The 18448-nt window shown below is 32.6% G+C and overlaps 2 protein-coding genes across 2 annotated transcripts; both read left to right on the plus strand.

Moving 5' to 3' along the window:
* The first annotated feature begins 1828 nt into the window (after positions 1-1828).
* LOC144554427 (asparagine--tRNA ligase, cytoplasmic 2-like) lies at positions 1829-6321 on the plus strand. The gene is made up of 8 exons (XM_078302748.1): positions 1829-2415; positions 3022-3258; positions 3772-4326; positions 4813-5001; positions 5520-5584; positions 5659-5788; positions 5868-5926; positions 6005-6321. Exons 1-8 carry the CDS (start codon positions 2071-2073, stop codon positions 6186-6188), a joined length of 1764 nt encoding a protein of 587 aa, XP_078158874.1. The 5' UTR covers positions 1829-2070; the 3' UTR covers positions 6189-6321.
* A 2190-nt stretch (positions 6322-8511) lies between these two features.
* On the plus strand, positions 8512-14822 carry LOC144554433 (very-long-chain 3-oxoacyl-CoA reductase 1-like). The gene is made up of 4 exons (XM_078302755.1): positions 8512-8860; positions 9244-9569; positions 14191-14260; positions 14371-14822. Exons 1-4 carry the CDS (start codon positions 8546-8548, stop codon positions 14659-14661), a joined length of 1002 nt encoding a protein of 333 aa, XP_078158881.1. The 5' UTR covers positions 8512-8545; the 3' UTR covers positions 14662-14822.
* Positions 14823-18448: the final 3626 nt, after the last annotated feature.

The raw sequence follows: 18448 nt of genomic DNA on the forward strand, positions 1-18448 counted from the left end.
TTTTATTATTCTTTTTTATTTATCTTTTCTATATGTATATATTGTACTTTATTATGTCTTATCTGAGTTGTTCAAAATGACAATTTTATAAAATTTTATTAATTAACAAATGAATTAAGTTAAAATAAGTTTATTTGATAAGTTTGATGAGTTAAATTAATTATTTCTAATAATTAAAAGTATATACCGTTAATCGGCTGCATACTGATTAATCGCTTAACGGTACTCCATTCATCCGACGTGCACATACCGTTATTTACAACAATGATTTTGCAACAAATTATAAAGCAAGAAGTTATTATAAGTTATAACACACAAAAGTATTAACAAGAAATAATAATGACATCAGTTGTTATCATAATTTGTTATTATGATATTCACTATTACAAATAACTTGAAAATCACTTTAATCAAGTGAATAAGTTAATATTTTATTTTTATATAAAATATTATTGGTTCGAAATTCAATTATGAAACCTATGATAAATATTTTAATGTATGTCTCTAAAAAGCTAATTATTTGTTTTCTGAAACCAAGCAATTAGAACATTGAACATTTTTCTTACACAAATTACTTATTTTTGTTTTTGTTAATAAAATGTAAAATTGGAAATTTATAATTGGATAAATTTGTAAGTTTTAAATTTTACGGGGAAAGATATAATATTTGAAAATTTTGGAAGAAATACAAATAAACCAAAGGGCTGAGCGTCCCTCGGCCCAATTTGTTTTCAACCTAAAATTAGGTCAATACAAGTCCAATGTGGTAAAATTTTAATGGGCCCATCTCCCAAACAGCAGAGGAAACAAGGATATGTTAATATTTCAGAGAAGGTACATTATTGAAGAAATTTTAGAAAATTGAAGGGTTTTAATAATAAAAGAAATCCCTTTAAAACAGAACATGGACAAGTATCTCTCCAAAATTTTTGCTCAAGTAGCCTCCAGCAGCATTGTCCCTTCTGAATTTTTTTTTCTGAACCTCACATCTTTTATGTATTACATCATGATGAGTTTTTAAAAGATTATAAACTTTGCACCATGTCATAAATCCATAACTGAACTTCAAATTTACTTCAAAAAGATGAAAATTGATTGTCCACATCACTGTTCATATCAGTAAAATCTATGCTTATATCAGCAGTAAAGGGCCTACCTTTTACCACGCAATTTAATTCATTTCAATGAAGTTAAAAAAAAATAGCGACCACTGAAAAATCATCCAAAAATCGGGCTCTTCGCTCATGTGGTTAATAAGTCTAAACTCCAAAATAAAAAACAATATATCAATATCGGAATTATTGGAGTCTGACACTGGATATTTATAAGACTGGTATATTAATGTCCAAAATAATTTGCATTGTGTGTAATTTCTTTTTTAATATTGACGCTGGATATTATAAAACTGGTATAATTATGTAAGGATGTTCTTTGGTGAGCTAGTGAGAATTCAAAAAAATTACCGAATTTGCACTAAATAATAAATTTAAACTGTTAAAACAACTGATTTACTTAACAAGTAATATATTTATAAATTTTTTTATAAATTTTCTAATTAATTTTATATAAAATCAAATGGTAAAAAAAATGAATATTAATTTATAAATTTAACATTTAAATGCATCACTCATATAGTATATCGATTTTAACGGTTTGAATTCTTCGTTTGAAGTAAATCCAATAATTTTTAAAATTAACTTGATGAGTTTAAAAACACCATAGTTATACTCTTATTTAACAATGGCTGCGATTATTCAAATGTAATATAACATTGCTGAAGGTCTAAGATGCAAATTTGTTCTTAGAATAACAAATTTCCCGCGAAACAAAACTCCGCGAATAAAAGAAGAAATCACACGCACCGCCCAAACTCTTCTCCTCTTTCTTCTCTCTCAAAACTTTAGCTTCCTCCTCGTCCCATCCCTTCCCTTCCCCTCCCTTCCTTTCTTTCCCTTCAATTCTTCTCAAGCAAAGCATCCATTTCCACCATGCCCCTTCTTAAATCATCCCCGCTCCTCTCATCTCTCCCAAAAACTCACTTGTCCCAAATACTCACTATCAGATTACCAAATGGATTCTCTCAAAAGATCATCGATCAAATCAATTGTGGAGCCCAACAATGGAGACCTCCAGTTCCTCGGACAGAGAGTGCTGGTTGGCGGATGGGTAAAGTCGTTCCACGTCAGGCCGAAGAAAGAGGTGGTCATCGATTCTGGGGTTGCTGACGTGGCACAAAGGGATGTCACATGCGCAGAGGCTTTGTTTCTAAAGTTTCCCTTGTTTAGGTGCATCGTGAAGGTTATAAGCCATGGCGTGCATCCAGTCGGGGAGAAATTGGAGGCTGTACCAGAGAAGAAAATGGAGGCAATTGCTTATATCAGGATTAATGATGGATCCTGTGTTAACAACTTTCAGGTTTTGTCTCTGGTTTCTTTTAACTATTTTTGTTAATTGCATATGTGTGCCAAAATCTGTTGGTATCGGGAAGAGCCAGATTTTCAAGCTATGAGGTCTACCATGAACAATAGTCAATCATATATAATTTTAATGCTGCTTATTGTCAATTTACAGTACATATAACATTTTACTCTGAACTATAAAGAAAATCACAAATAAGTACAATTTTTTTTTTTTTTTAAATGAATGAGGGTCAATTGACCCCATATGTTGAATATGAATCTGCCTCTGGGTACTGGGGAAGGAGAATGACTGAAACGATGTATCATTATTGGCCTTTAATCTGTATTATGATACAAATATGCCCCCGTTTTTAGTCGAAATTTTTATCTAGCATAATAATTTGATGATTAATGCTAATACAGTTTATTTTCAAGACTTTATATGATTGACAAACATTGTAGTACTAGTAAAGGATGTTCATTTGAGTACCCCATTAAGCCATTTGTATGAACTTAGGTATCAGTGACCAAATTGAAGAAAAAAATATTTTATGGACCTTATCACCATAATTTTCTGTATGCTTCCAATCCTTTTAAACATTTATATTCAAATTTATTTCAGATAGTTTTGGATTCAGATGTACATCCACTTGAGCAAGTTACTGCAATTGGTACCTCAGTTTTATTAGAAGGTGTCATAGAGAAGGCACAAACAGAAGGAAAGTATACAATTGAGCTCAAAGTGGATAAGGTGTTGAATGTTGGACCTGTTAACCCGGTTAAGTACCCATTATCCAAACCAAGACTTTCTTTGGAGGCTATTCGGGTTTATCCACATTTCCGTGCCCGTACCACCACGGTAAAATTTCATTCCTAGTAACTTCATTTGTATGTTTTTTTATCCTTTTTTGTTCTCAAAATAAATAGCACTAAGTCCAGAACATCTGTAAAGAATACCCAAAATTGCTTTTTGTTTTGTAAATAACACCTACAATTTGAGATAATTGCAAATGAACCCAACCATTGGATTTTGGGATGGATATAATACACTTCTAAATGTTGACAACTTTGTCCCGAGCTTATTGAGCCTTTCGAACCTATTTCAAAATTTAATTAAAACACAAGTTAAGGTCATATTTGAGTTAGGTTTTGAATTTGTGTCCTGTTTTAAGATTTGTGAACCAGAAATTAGTTTGGTTGAGTACAATTTTTTTTTAGGCTTACCATTTGTTTCACTATATAGATTTTGTTTGCGTATAAATCAGTAAATATTAGCCTGTCATAACAAGGAAGTCTTGGCATTCAGGTGTAATTTTCAAACAATGGAATCACCTTGTTGATCGTAATTCATTTGCTCTCTTCTCTTACTCAGGTGGCCTCAGTTATGAGAATCAGAAGCGCCTTGACTTGTGCCATTCACAAGTTTTTCCAGGAAAACAATTTCCATCATGTGACCATGCCAATTATCACTACCACCCCTACTAAAGACCATACTGCATTCCACGTAACTCAACTTATCTCCAACTCCACTCTTGAGAAAACCCCAGACGATGGTGTAACCTTAGAAGGCGTTCAAGCTGCAATACAGGAGAAAACAAAAAGAATTGAAGAGTTAAAGAGAAGCAATAGCAACAAAGAGGCAGTATTTACAGCAGAACAGGACCTCAAAGCTGCAAATGATATTGCACAAAAGTTGGAAAAAGAGAAGAAAATGGAGAAGACTGTGAAGGTGGATTTCTTGAAAGATTATTTTGGGCGTGAGGCTTATTTATCAGTGGATGCTGGGCTTCATCTGGAGAGTTATGCATGTGCACTTGGTGCAGTTTATCATTTTGGGCCGGTTTTTCGACCTGTGGAACATCATTTAAGTAAGAATTTGTCTGAGACGTGGGTGGTTAGTACAGAGCAGGTTTTTGCCGAACTTGAGGTATGGTGATTTTATATGTCCATTTGGAATTTCAAACTAAACAAATACAGCTGGAACACTTAAAACATCACAGATCTTTGTTTGGAATGCTTTTGTATCAGGGAAGTAATTTACTCATAAAATGAAACTGGCAGCTGTTACTGGTACAACCATTAACTGTGCTAATTTTATAGTTGTGCTGTCAGCATCTAACTACTTATTGAGTTCAGTAGTTTATTATTTCTATTTACTAGATTATTTTTTGTAGTAACAGCAGTAGTATATAGTAGAATTTCTTATATCTTACTTTCTCCGAGCTCTTTGAGTACTACCTTTTTTTTTGGGCAATACCAAGGCTTAATTGAGGACTAACAATTAACCTGCCTGCAGCTTCTGGTAGTATTATTGCTATTAACTTTGTATTGTACTGGTACCAGGCAATACGTTTTATTACTTGGTTTTGTTTTAATGGACGTGCTAAAACTACCTTGTGTTTTGCCTTTCCAGTGTGCAATGAAATGTGCAGAGGATTGCTTGAAGTCCCTATCTAACTCAATCCTGATAGCTTGTCCTGATGATGTAAAATTCTTATCAACACGATTCGACAACAAATGCATGAACCGGATCCAGGCTATGCTGTCAGAAGGCACCTTCCCCAGGGTTAGCTACACTGAAGCAGTGGAGGCACTCCAAAAGGTATTTAAATGAACAAGGCATTAATTAAGAGCAAGCTGCTCAGTATATAGCAGTGTTCCTGGGGATGCAAATAGGTGGCCCGGGTTGGGTTAAATGTGGGTGGATGTCATTTAGGTTCAAGTCAATTTCAGATCTCTAGTTAGATTTTATTTGGTTGGACCTTTGGGCCAATTTCACATTTGGATCAACATGACTATTGGCTACTGAGTCATTCAGGTATCAGTTGTTTTGTTTGTTAGGTTGAGATTTGGTCATTTCATTTTATTTTGTGTACAACATATATTCTGAATAATTGTTGCCATGTTAACTTTTTTTTTTTTTTAGTATTTTATAGTCTGGTGACAAATTGCCTGGGTTTAGATTTGCTTTGATCTGTTATTTTTTTCTTTAGTCAGAGAGGGTAATTAGGGCTTTGACTTTTTCATAAGAAATTGGGTCTGGACGGTGAGTGTTATTTTGGTCTGGTTCAAATTTTTCAATCCTTAATTGGTTTGTAATTTTTTTATTGTTAATATTAGGCTTCAGGCACCACATTTCAAACAAAAGTCGAATGGGGTATCACTTTATCTGAGGAGCACCAAAGGTATTGTTATATTTTTCATTTCTTTTCATTTTTTACAATGACCAGTATGACCTTCTCACAAATTATCATGGCAGATATTTGGCTGATGAGCTTCACAACAAACCAATCATAGTTTACAATTATCCAAAAGATCTCAAGCCATTTTATTCTCGCTCGAATGATGATACGAAAACGGTTTCTGCTTTTGACGTTATATTGCCCAAGGTAAGAAACCAAGAGTCTCTATATCTGTTAATTCATATATATTTGTCAATTGTATCTTTCATTTTGTACTTATTAATAGGTTGGCACTGTGGTGTCTGGCATCCAAAAAGAGGAAAGGAAGGACATGATTAGCTCAAGGTAAAACAAAATTATTTAGAATTTGATTCCGTTCTTTTTACCAGTGACTAATTCACTGTTGGTGAATTTTTGTTTCAGGATAAAAGAAGTGGGATTAGCAGAAGAACAATTTGACTGGTACCTGGATCTTAGAAGGCATGGTACGGTTAAGCACGCTGGTTTTCAAATCAATTTTGACCAACTCGTGATGTTCTTAACGGGCTTTGGAGACATCAGGGATGTAGTTCCATATCCAAGATCCAAAAATGACGCTAAATGCTAATAAATTTGTTAACCATATTAAAAGAATCTGACCGTAATAATGGCCAGCTGTTTAAAATTTAAATTCGTGTACAGATATCCTTCAAAATGTACGGAGATATTTATTTCTATTTCAGCAAGTTCACCTTAATTTGAAATTTGTGCAGCTTTTATTTATGTGAGGGGTAACATGATTACTTTACTACTTGGTACCCGTATACGCTACAACAGCTTTTCTGTCAGAAAAAACATGCACTGTCATCCAGCTTTCAGCTTGCATTAAGACTAGAAATAATGTTAAGTAACTCCTTGATCTATTAATTTTAATATATATAATGACGAGCCATGAAGTTCTAACACGGTAGGCTTCAAAGATAAAAAAAAAAAAAGATAATTAGTATTACAGTACAATAACTAACTATTGATTGGATGAATAAATGATTTGGAAAAAGAAACAGTTCTACTCGTACTGCCCACAGCCCACTTGGACAGTTGGACCATTTTATTAGTGTGATTTTTTTTTTCCCTAGACGAGGAAAGTACATTTCACCGCCTTGTTTCTTCTTATTACATCTTTTCTGATATTAAATCCCTTGGTCGTTTACTATAGTGTTTTTTTTTTAATGTGCATTCTTAATTTTGTTAGAATATAATTTTTATCTGGAAGGAAGAGATTAATCATAATAATTGTCATACCTTTTTATGTCCTTAAGATAGGAGTGTGGCTACTATGTGTTTTCGATCTTCAAAACTTAAAAAAAAATTAGTTTCAAAAGAGAAAGTCAAACCGTTCAAATTAATTTATTTAATGAGTTTTTTGTTTACATGCAAAATTTATAAATTTTGAATTAATTGAGTAATCAGTCAAGTGTTCAAAAAATAAAAGCTTTTATGTTAATTGTAATGCATTATTTTTTTTAAAAAAAATATTTTTGACAGTTTAACTTGATCCTAAAAGAATTCTAAAATTTATAAATATTGCATGTAAATAACACACTTATAAAATAGATCTGTTTGAACGATTGATTCCTTGTTTTAAAATTAATTCAATAAGGTTTAAAGTTTTAGAAACCGGAAGTACTTGGCTGAAATTCTAATAGAAAGCGTGGTCCACAACGTTATTATGCATCATTGGTACAAATATCTCCTCTCATTTACATGCCTTTGTAGGCTTGTATGCAGTCAAGCATGAGATTCCAAATTATACGATCATAAAATTTAATGTTTATAACTAGGGCTGGCAACGAGCCGGCTCGATCCGAGCTAGACCAAGTTCATGGCTCGCTCGTTTTAGCAACGAGCGAGTCATGAGCGAGCCAACATTTGAATCCGAGCTGAAATAGTGGCTCATGGCTCGCTTGTTTTGACAACGAGCGAGCCGAGCCAGCTCGTGAAAGCTCATGGGCCAAAAGCCCAAATGTTTTAGATAATATATATTATAAAGTCAACTGTCATAAATTAAGTTTGTAACTAAATTCATACATATTAAATTACTAAATCTTCAAATTCATACAAACACAATTCACAAAATAAATTCATGCATACTAAATTCACACAAATTTATACCAATGTACAAATTCATACTTGGACCGAGCTGGCTCGCCAGCTCGCGAGCCAGCTAGGCCTTAGCTCAAACTTGTTAATTTTGAGTCGAGCTAGTGATGAGGTGGCTCGTTAATAGCTCGGTCCACTAACGAACGGGTTGTTAGCAAGCGAGCCAGATGCGAGTCACGATCGATCCACGAGCTACGAGCTTTTTTGCCACCCCTATTTATAACTGCCAACCTAGAAAGGCTGCTAGCTAGCTAGATGATGTCATAAACGAATAAATACAATGTGCGGACTAGATCTGAACTAATATTAAAGAACTTCTGTGTTAAAATGAGACAGTCAGATTGATTCCGTTTAAAATCAGAGGTCAAAATAAATTAACTCAAAAGATTCTCTTTTGAATCTTTTGAGTTAATGCAGAGGATACGTGTTCCTTTAACAAGGCAACTTGACGCAGGAGATGAGATGAGCCGGCTTTAACAAAAATAATGCGGCTTTATATAAGAAGGTCCAATTCGTTCAATCGTTTTCATCCGGAATTCTCAAATCTCAACGAGTCCAAGGGCGGCTAATTAAAACTGTTCGAAATTTGCTCCGATCATATATCCGGTTTATTTCTTGGAAAGTCGCGATATCCTCAAGTCGGTTTACTAATACCGTAACTTTACAAAATAACCGCAAAAATATGGAGAGAGCGGTGAAAATTAAAGAGTAAGACTTGGATGCTATTAATAGCATAAGGGCAAACTTACACATGCAGATCGATCCTGCAATGAGGCATTGTCATCTCATCTCTCTGTTCAATTGAAAGTTCAAACGGAGCAAGAGATGAACACCTTAATTTCTAACCTCATCAACCCTCGCCCTCTTTGGTTTCTCATCCTCTTCTCTCTTGGCCTCCTTTCTCTCTCTAAGCTCCTCATAACTTTCCTCAAATGGGTTCATGCCACCTTTTTCAGACCCGAAAGAAATTTAACAGATTACGGCTCGTGGGCCCTGGTCACCGGTGCCACTGACGGCATCGGTAAAGCTATCGCCTTTGAGCTAGCAAACAAAGGGTTAAACCTTCTTCTATTGGGAAGGAACCAAGACAAGCTCCAAGATGTGACCAACTCCATCAGATCCAAGCACGATTCTATTAAGGTGAGGTGATCAATATCCAGATACTACAATGTTATTTAAAAAGCAATTTTCTTTTCTTGTTAGTGTCTTTTGTCTTGAAAATTGATTCTCTTTCAATATTCAGTGGTTAATTATTGGTAGTAAGAACTATATATTAAGATGCATATACATGGTTCAAAACTTCAAATAATGAAGAGGTAATAAGTAAAAGCAAATTATTATACATAGTCATTTTTTACAAAGATATTTCAGAAGGTGAACCATTATATATAAAATACCACCTAAGGTACTAATTAAACTCTGCCAAGTAGGCTAGTAGCATTCATGCATTCTTCCATACTGTTTAATTATCTGTACTGTTACTTATGAAAATTTGATTGTTTTTTTTTGCTGTGCTCTAACAGATCAAAATAATTGTACTAGACCTTGCCATAGATATGTCTGTGGGTATCAACCGACTGCAAAGCGCAATCGAGGGATTAGATTTGGGGATTGTGGTGAACAGCGCCGGGGTTACATACCCCGGTGCCATGTACTTCCATGAAGCAGAGGATGCGGTGTGGGACCCAGTTATCAGGGTCAATGTCGAGGCAACGGCATGGGTCACATGGGTGGTGGCACGTAACATGGCGGCGAGAGGTAAGCCGGGAGCTGTCGTAAACATCGGATCGGCATCTTCAGTGGTTGTGCCGTCGTTTCCGCTTTATGCTGTTTATGCTGCTTCAAAAGCGTAAGATCATTCAGCTTTCTTTTTATCTAAAAATGTTTTCATTTATGTTTGCTGGTGCATACATGAATTCACATCCTCTTAAGATATCTCAAAATTTGAGTTGATTTTTGAAATATCTAAACCGTTCAAACTATTATTATAACACGAATTTTAAAGCAACCCATTTCCTCGGCATACATGCCACTACTTTTATCTATACGTTGAATAATTTTTAAATGTCAACCATATATGGATACACAAACTAGTTCAGCCTATTCAAACTCAATTCTACACGCATGCATTCTATTCTTTTTTTTTTTGTGTGTTGTCAGTATTCAATGCATTAGAGGCGCCTCCGGCCTCGTGAATATTGTTATATCACTCACAGGCAGGGGCGGACGCAGGATTTTTGTCAGAGCGGGATAATAATCGGATGCAAATATCTTATTGGGTTCAAACCCAATAGCTTATCGGGTACAATTCAACATAACAAAAAAAATACCAATCAATATAATAAAAATCCTAAATTACTTGAAAAAAATCAACAATTCAACATTTGGGAATTTGAAATAATCAACATTTTGGTTCAACTTGGCAGCCTCTACCTTTGAATTAAAAAAAAAATAAAAAAAATAAAAAAATTTTGGTTCAACTAATTTTCGCTATTTGGGATCAGCACCTATTTGGACTCCGCTAATTTGTTTCGCTCAGAGTTTATATGGGCTACGTTCCGTCTATTAAAATTCCAGAATGGACTACAGGGGAGCAATTTGAATTTCAGAGAGGGACAGAGATCTGAAAAGCAGATTTTTAACACTATTTTTGAAAATCCAGCGGGGGGTAGCTGACCCCCCCTATGCTACAATGGATCCGCCCCTGCTCACAGGTTTGTTTGCGTGTTTTAGAAAAAAAGAAAAATGGGGTTGAAAATTTGGGTAATAATAAATATCAGGTGTTCAAGTTGCTTCATTGCACGAGGATATCGTGAGTACTAACAAACGAAATTTTATTGGAAAGAAAAAAAAAAGGATTAAAATGTCTCATGTCTCATGACTCATAATCTTTTATTTCAATTTTAAAGTTCAAATAGTTGATCCGAACTATCAATGCATGATCCCATAAAAAAATATAATTGAAGATCAAATTTTTGATTTTTGAAAACAAAATATTTTTTTAGATATATACAAAATCATTGTTTATAGACCATCCAAAAACAGTGATTTTGCACGTACATAAAAAATAGTAAAAATTTCAAAAAATATATAATTTATTTTCCAAGCACATTTTAATATAAAGATCATGTTGATTGATTCGAATTGACTGTTTGGACATAAAAATGGAGCTAAAAATTTAAGACATGATGAGACATAAAAAACACGAAACATTTGAACTCTCCTCAAAAGAAATAAGAAAAAAAAATCATAAAATTTCTATTTCTTGTGATACCAAATTTTTTTTTCCTTGATTCTAATAATTAAAAATGCAAGTTAAGAAATAAATAATGAGGCTTTGGTAATATGCATATTACACAACGACCTGTGCTATGGTCAGTTTAAATTAAAATAATCAAATTTAACTTACAAAACTTTAATCCTCAATCACCACCACCATTTAGCATAAAGCATTCACACAATTAATGTATGAGCTAGCCCTATCATAACAGTTCGTAACTGTTTCGCCTAGGGCCGAATCCAAAATTTTCATCAAGAGGGGCAAAAAAAATATCGAATCGGATTTAAATAGCTTATCGGACTTAAACTCATTAATTAATTGGAAACTCGATAAAAAAAACAATGTTTTCACTTATATTTTCTAATACCTTGACTTATAATTTATGATCTTATAACTTATAATTAATATTACCAATTATAATTCAAGAAATTTATTTTGATTTTAACAGTAAATTTAACCCGAATTACAAATTAAACATTTAGAGAGAGACAAAAATTAAAAAAAAAAAACAAAATTAATCAGTATCAATAAATCACCACTAAAATTTAAAATCTAGAAAAACATCTAATCCCCTGTACTACAGTAAATCCGCCCCTAGTTTCGCCCATTTGAAAAGTAGCCAAGTACCTAGCTAGCTACCTTATATCACTAACTTTATTCTATGCCATTATAAACCAAAATTGCCGTACTTTTTTTAAAAAGCGTATTGAATGCGGTACTCGGCAATTTTGAAATTTTAGTCGGTATTAACTTGTAAGAGGGTTCTCATAACTACTACATTAATTGACTCTGTAAAATGGGCAGACACGTTGTCAGAGCAAACGATTCGGATCGGATCACAAAAGCATCCTTAATTACATACGGCCTTAATATATATTACTTAATAATGTTAGTTAATTTGATGTGATCAAGGGAGCTGAGTTTTTGTTCAAAGGGTTTCATCCCAAGTTAGATCTAATTAAATTGTCTAATTCATGTTAAAATTTGCATGTACAGTTTAGATTTAATTTTATTAAGTTTTAAATTTATTCACATGAATCTCAACGCAGTTTGGACATACTTATCTAAAGTTTGCTTCCTTCTGTCTTTTCCAAATTAACAGCAAGAAATGTGTATTACTTGACACTTCCTCTTCCTTAGCTTTGTTCCTGCTTCATAAAAATTTTCCATAACCCTCGGACAAAATCAACTGAAAAAAAATTGTTCTCTGTTGAAACCTAATAATTAAAAATGTATAGTGTTTAAAATGTCGTACTATTTTGTTATATACAAAGTAATATTGTTTAATGAGTGAGGCCATGGTACTATGCATACCACAAATTGTTCCGTATTACGTACGGATCAATATAATTAATCTCCATACTAAAGAATGTGTTTGGAGACTAAATTTTATATTTTATGGAAATTCTTACATTCTTTTTATAGGTAAAAAAATTAGTGTTTTTCAAAAGATTATGAATCATCCAAAAACAGTGATTTTGTATAACATTTATCACTATAATATTTACGATGTGTTTGGGCAATTCCTTAATTTAATAATTAAAGACAATCATGCATACATAAATAATTAATGGACATTAATTGATGTTGTCATAATTAGAGTGTCTAAATCCAATTCCTTAATTTGATCATAAGACAATCATGCATATATAAATTAAAGAACGCTGTCTTTTGTCACTGTATCAATTCATAAGTCCAATAGCATATCTATACATTTTTCATCATTTTACTATTTTTTTTTAAATAATCTTAAAATGCATATATTATCAGAAATGTCAAAATATTAATTGTCAAATGGATCCAACCGGCCAACCCTTGTATATATATGTCTGTGGTGGATCTCGACCCTAACACAAACCTGTGCTCAGATAGGTTTGATTTGTCTCCTTAAATATATATGATATCTTATATATTTAAGTGTACGCATTTTTGTATAATTTATACTTTATTTATTCAGATGAAATATAAAGAAATTAAAAGTTATATAGCTGCTTTTAGAACGATGTAATAACGATCTGAATTGAATAATATAATTCATAACCACACGTACTGTACACTATTCGGCAAAGGTGGCGGACATTAAATGCAGTGCTCAGAACATTGTGTGTGTGTGTGTGTTTTTGAGATTGTATCCATGATTGTGGACTTGTGGTAAAAAAATGCTACCTATGAAACACCAGTTTAATCGTTCGTAAGGATTTCTCACTTTCCTTTCTCTGTGTTTTTGAGATTGTATCCATGACTGTGTGTATGTTTTTGATCCTGTGGTGGCAACTTAAAGTCATAAAATGCTGATTTGCAGACTTTTTACTAGTACATAATCGCTTTAACTTAACATTTTTGACACTTAGTGCCAAGTGCCAACCAAATACCAGTACAAAAGACTAGCACTTTTCGTGAGAATAAAAAGTGACTTTTCGCGACAGACTACCGTTATAAACGTATTTTTTCTATTCGTGACAGTACTTTTCGCGACAGAGTACCGTCATAAATGCGCTTTTTCTCTCATGAAAAGTGCTTACTTTGTTACCAGAATGCATTTTCTAGCTAACAGTATCACTGATCAGTATATCACTGTTATTTATTTTTACTTGAGATTTGGGAGATTTTTTTAGCAAAACAACTGATGTTACATATGCAACTGTAGTTTGATCCTATCTATGTTATAATAGGCTACAAATAGTATGGATATTAAATACACATTAATTCTGGGGGCATAAATGTTCTCACACTAGGAAACATAATCATATGCAATAGAACATTAAATTGATGTCTACCTAATCAAGTAATCATGCTATCAATTTATTTAAGATGTTTGCTATCAATCTATAAATATCTATGTTAAGATGTTTGCAATTGGTATGAGTTCATAATTTTATATATTATGTCAACTATTAATATTTAACAGTGAAACAATACATATCAATAAAATCATACATATATCAAACTGTCAAATTGTTCTACCATTGTATTTGTTTTAAGTTTTAACAAATAATTTGGGGACAAATTAAAGATGCAAACTAGTTAAATAGTACCTTAAATTTTTCTTTGTTCTTCATTTTATATCTACCTTTGTTGATTAATTTGTTGCATGTAAGTGACATACAATTGTTTTATTACAAAATTTATATTAGTAAAATAAAATACATTTAGTTTTCATCAGAGAATTTGTTTTCCTTTCAATTAACAGATTTGTTGATATGTTTTCGAAATGCCTAAATGTCGAGTACATGAGCATGGGCATTGATGTGCAGTGCCAGGTACTTATATTAATTTTTATGATAGAATTAAGCTTCAATTGTGAAGTTCTCTTTAATTTAGTTACTGGTATGACCCTAATGACATTTTTATCACTGGATTGATGGCGCAGGTCCCTCTGTATGTTGCTACAAAGATGATATCTGTTACAGAGACATCTATGTTTGTACCGTCTCCCGAGCATTATGCAAAATGTGCGATGCATCGGATAGGATACGAGTCGAGATGCACTCCATACTGGTCCCATGCAATTCAATGGTGCTTATGCTCTTTTGTACCGGATTTCATGTTGAATCATGTACGCCTACTGATAGGAATACGAAAAAGAAGCGATCGGTTGAGAGCCATTATCAGAGATGATCACAAGAATACAATTAACATGAAAAGTTCGCAGTACTGGTAACTTTTCACCGGAAAAATACTTTAACTATGTGATAAAATATATAAGTATGTATATTTCTTTCTTTTCTGCGCGCAGTATCAATAATTAATTATTTGTTGAAAATATGTATTCATTTGTGATTTTCTGGAAATTTATATATGAACTTATCAAATAATTATTCTCAGTTCAATTGATCGAGGTAGTAAAGACAGACACAAGGGAACCCGAGCCGTTAGTCAAAGATATCACCTTTATAATTTTATAAAATAAATTTATGTATATTGAAATTTAATGATTTTTTTTAAATTTTATATACTCCAGTCTCCATCAACAAATAATAAATGTTTAGTTCTAGTCTAGTGGTTAGAGCTCTATTTTTTAGTTGAGAGAACTTGAGTTCAAATCACACTAACTACATAGTATGCATTTTAATTTTCAGTCACTTCTATTAAAATTTTCTAGTTCCACCCATGCCGTTATGATTCAAAAAATTTAGGATGCGTGTATATGTGTAATATATCTAATTAACTCAATTCCAATTAGTAACAACTAGTAATTTAAAAATCATTTAGCAGAATTATAAATTTGTGATTTAGATATAATCCGAGCATAAATTGAGAATAGTTTTATTCCTATAACATAACTAATATATAAAACTACTGTTATTTTTAACAAATAAAAACACATAAATGGTAGTTTGCACGAACAATATATATGAGGTACATAACTGTGCTTGGCTACTCTACTTCCATAAGCATATGAGGGAATATGCTTATAAGCCATTTTTGCATTTTGAACATTCAAATGGTCGATCTGAACCGTTAGATTTGATCTCTATATTGAAATGTGGTTGGAGACCAAATTTTATATTTTTCTGAATTTTTTTACTATTTATTAAGCCAATTTGAAAATTGCTGATCCAACGGTGGCTTAACAAAATAGTAAAATTAGAAGCCACCGTTGGATCAGCGATTTTCAAAGTGGCTTAATAAATAGTAAACAAATTCAGAAAAATATAAAATTTGGTCTCCAAGCACATGTCAATATAGAAATCACATCTAACGGTTCAAATTTACTTTTTGGATTTTGAAAACAAAAAAATTACTTATAAGCATATACCATCATATGCGCTTATGGAAGTAGAGTAGCAAACCTTGTACTTAGCTTTCTGTTCTTATTATAATTCATAAAATTTGGCGCGCGCGCGGGGGGAGGAGGATTATAATTAAAGCTAACGTTAAAAATAATATGAATATAATTCATATATTACTCAAAAACCTTATTATTATGATTTTTAAAGATGTTCCAAAATATGCTTAAAAAATAATTCAGCGGAATTGCAATTCCATTAAAATTACAAAGTTATGAACAAATTGAATAAAATTATAGAAGTTGATTGCAACTCCAGAATCCAATTCCGCTGGATTATCCTTGATTGTTTTTTTTTTTTTTTCTGTTTGAATCTAGAATTGTCCCTGACATGCCATGATATACATTTTAACCATGATTTATAAATAAAACGAGAACTTTTACCCCATAGTTCATGATTACAAAGTTACCCCTGCTACAGCAAGATTTATCCGTAATATGACAAAAATTTACCACCATATAAGGCTGTAGGCCAACGCTAATTAATTATACATACATGTACATTATTTAGATGTATACTAGCTACCTAACCTAAGCAGCCTCATTTACTACCATTTAATAATTATTATTAGATGTCTAAATTTTTTCTTCTGTTATTTGTACGTTGTATAAAATCAAAACAGCAATGTCAATGCTTTCACGGTTATTTTTACTAATATCCTATAAAAAAAAGTTAATTTTAAAAATGTCCCTGCCATCTGTTTTTTTTTTTTTTTTTCAAAACTGCCCCGACCACCAGGCCCACGGGCAGCCCAAAAAACCCACCAGACCCCCCCCCCACGGGCAGTCCCCTTTTTTTTTTTAGAGATCTTAGTATTTTAATTTAAATAATTTTGTGAAGAAAAAGTTTTCTTTGTTTATAGTGTATGCCAAAAAATAAAATATTTGATATATTTATAAAGTGATGTCGTAATTCTTTATAACTTTGATTTTATTTGTCGAGTAGAACTAGGGTGCTCTTAAGCTCACCAAAGTTTTGGTGAACTTAACTCTAAAACTCATCAAATCGATTTCAAACGACGAATCCGAACCGTTGAAACCCGCCTACCTTACATGTGATGCATCTACATGTGAAATTTTTAAACATTCGAATTAATTTAGTATAAAGTCAAGCGGTCAAAATTAGAAGGTTAATAAATTAATTTTAGTGCATTCATTTTTTGAATGTTTTTGACCGCTTGACTTTATACTAAATTAATTCGAATGTTTAAAAATTTCACATGTAGATGCATCACATGTAAGGTAGGTGGGTTTCAACGGTTCGGATTCATCATTTGAAATTGATTTGATGAGTTTTAGAGTTAAGCTCACCAAAACTTTGGTAAGCTTAAGAGCACCCTAGTTCTACTCTTATTTGTCAGTTGGATATCACAAGTCTAAATATAACACTAATTAAGGACTTGGCCTTTATTCAAAAAATTTCAAGCTCTGACAGCTTGTTGATCTTCTTCTCTTTTTACGGTTTTTATATTATATGTATAATATATACATATATACATATACAGACACACACATACACACACACACACACATATACACACATATATATAGAGGAGGGTTCAAATGCACCCAAATTTTTGTGCACCCAAATGCATCTTATCTTTCAAATTCTTTTTCTCCGTTTTCAAAGTCCGAATAGTCAATCCGAACCGTTAGTTGCGATCCATATATTAAGATGTCCTTGGAAAACAAATTTTACATTTTTTGGAATTTTTTTACTATTTATTAAGCCACTTTGAAAATCGCTGATTTTACATTTTCTGGACCATTGGATCAGCGATTTTCAAAGTGGCTTAATAAATAGTAAAAACTTCCAAAAAATGTAAAATTTGGTCTCCAAGCACATCTTAATATATTGATCGCATCTAACGGTTTGGATTGACTATTCGGACTTTGAAAACGGAGAAACATGATAGGGTGCATTTGGGTGCACAAAAATTTGGGTGCATTTGAACCCTCCTCATATATATATATATATATATATATATATATAGAGAGAGAGAGAGAGAGTAAAACTAGGGTGCTCTTAAGCTCACCAAAATTTTGGTGACCTTAACTCTAAAACTCATCAAATCAATTTCAAATGACGAATCCGAACCGTTGAAACCCGCCTACCTTACGTGTGATGCATCTACATGTGAAATTTTTAAACATTCGAATTAATTTAGTATAAAGTCAAGCGGTCAAAAACGTTCAAAAAATGAATGCACTAAAATTAATTTATTAACCTTCTAATTTTGACCACTTGACTTTATACTAAATTAATTCGAATATTTAAAAATTTCACATGTAGATGCATCACACGTAAGGTAGGCGGGTTTCAACGGTTCGGATTCGTCATTTGAAATCGATTTGATAAGGTTTATAGTTAAGCTCACCAAAACTTTGGTGAGCTTAAGAGCACCCTAGTTCTACTCTATATATATATATAGAGAGAGAGAGAGATTGGGTACCATACATTGCAATGTATTGAGCCCTCTATGCATTGCATTGTGAGCCATTTGATCTCCTTCAAAAATTCGTGCATATCAGATAATCTGATTGAGAAAAATTCAGAACTGGACCCTTCATTTCCAAGCAAACTCCGTGTAGCAAATTTGTTCCTGTGTAGTAAATTTTCTGCAATACTACTACTACTCTTTTTCTCATTTGTTCTCTC

The sequence above is a fragment of the Carex rostrata genome, chromosome 1 (genome assembly GCF_964058835.1).
Source record: "Carex rostrata chromosome 1, lpCarRost1.2, whole genome shotgun sequence".
In the NCBI taxonomy this organism is placed as follows: domain Eukaryota; kingdom Viridiplantae; phylum Streptophyta; class Magnoliopsida; order Poales; family Cyperaceae; genus Carex; species Carex rostrata.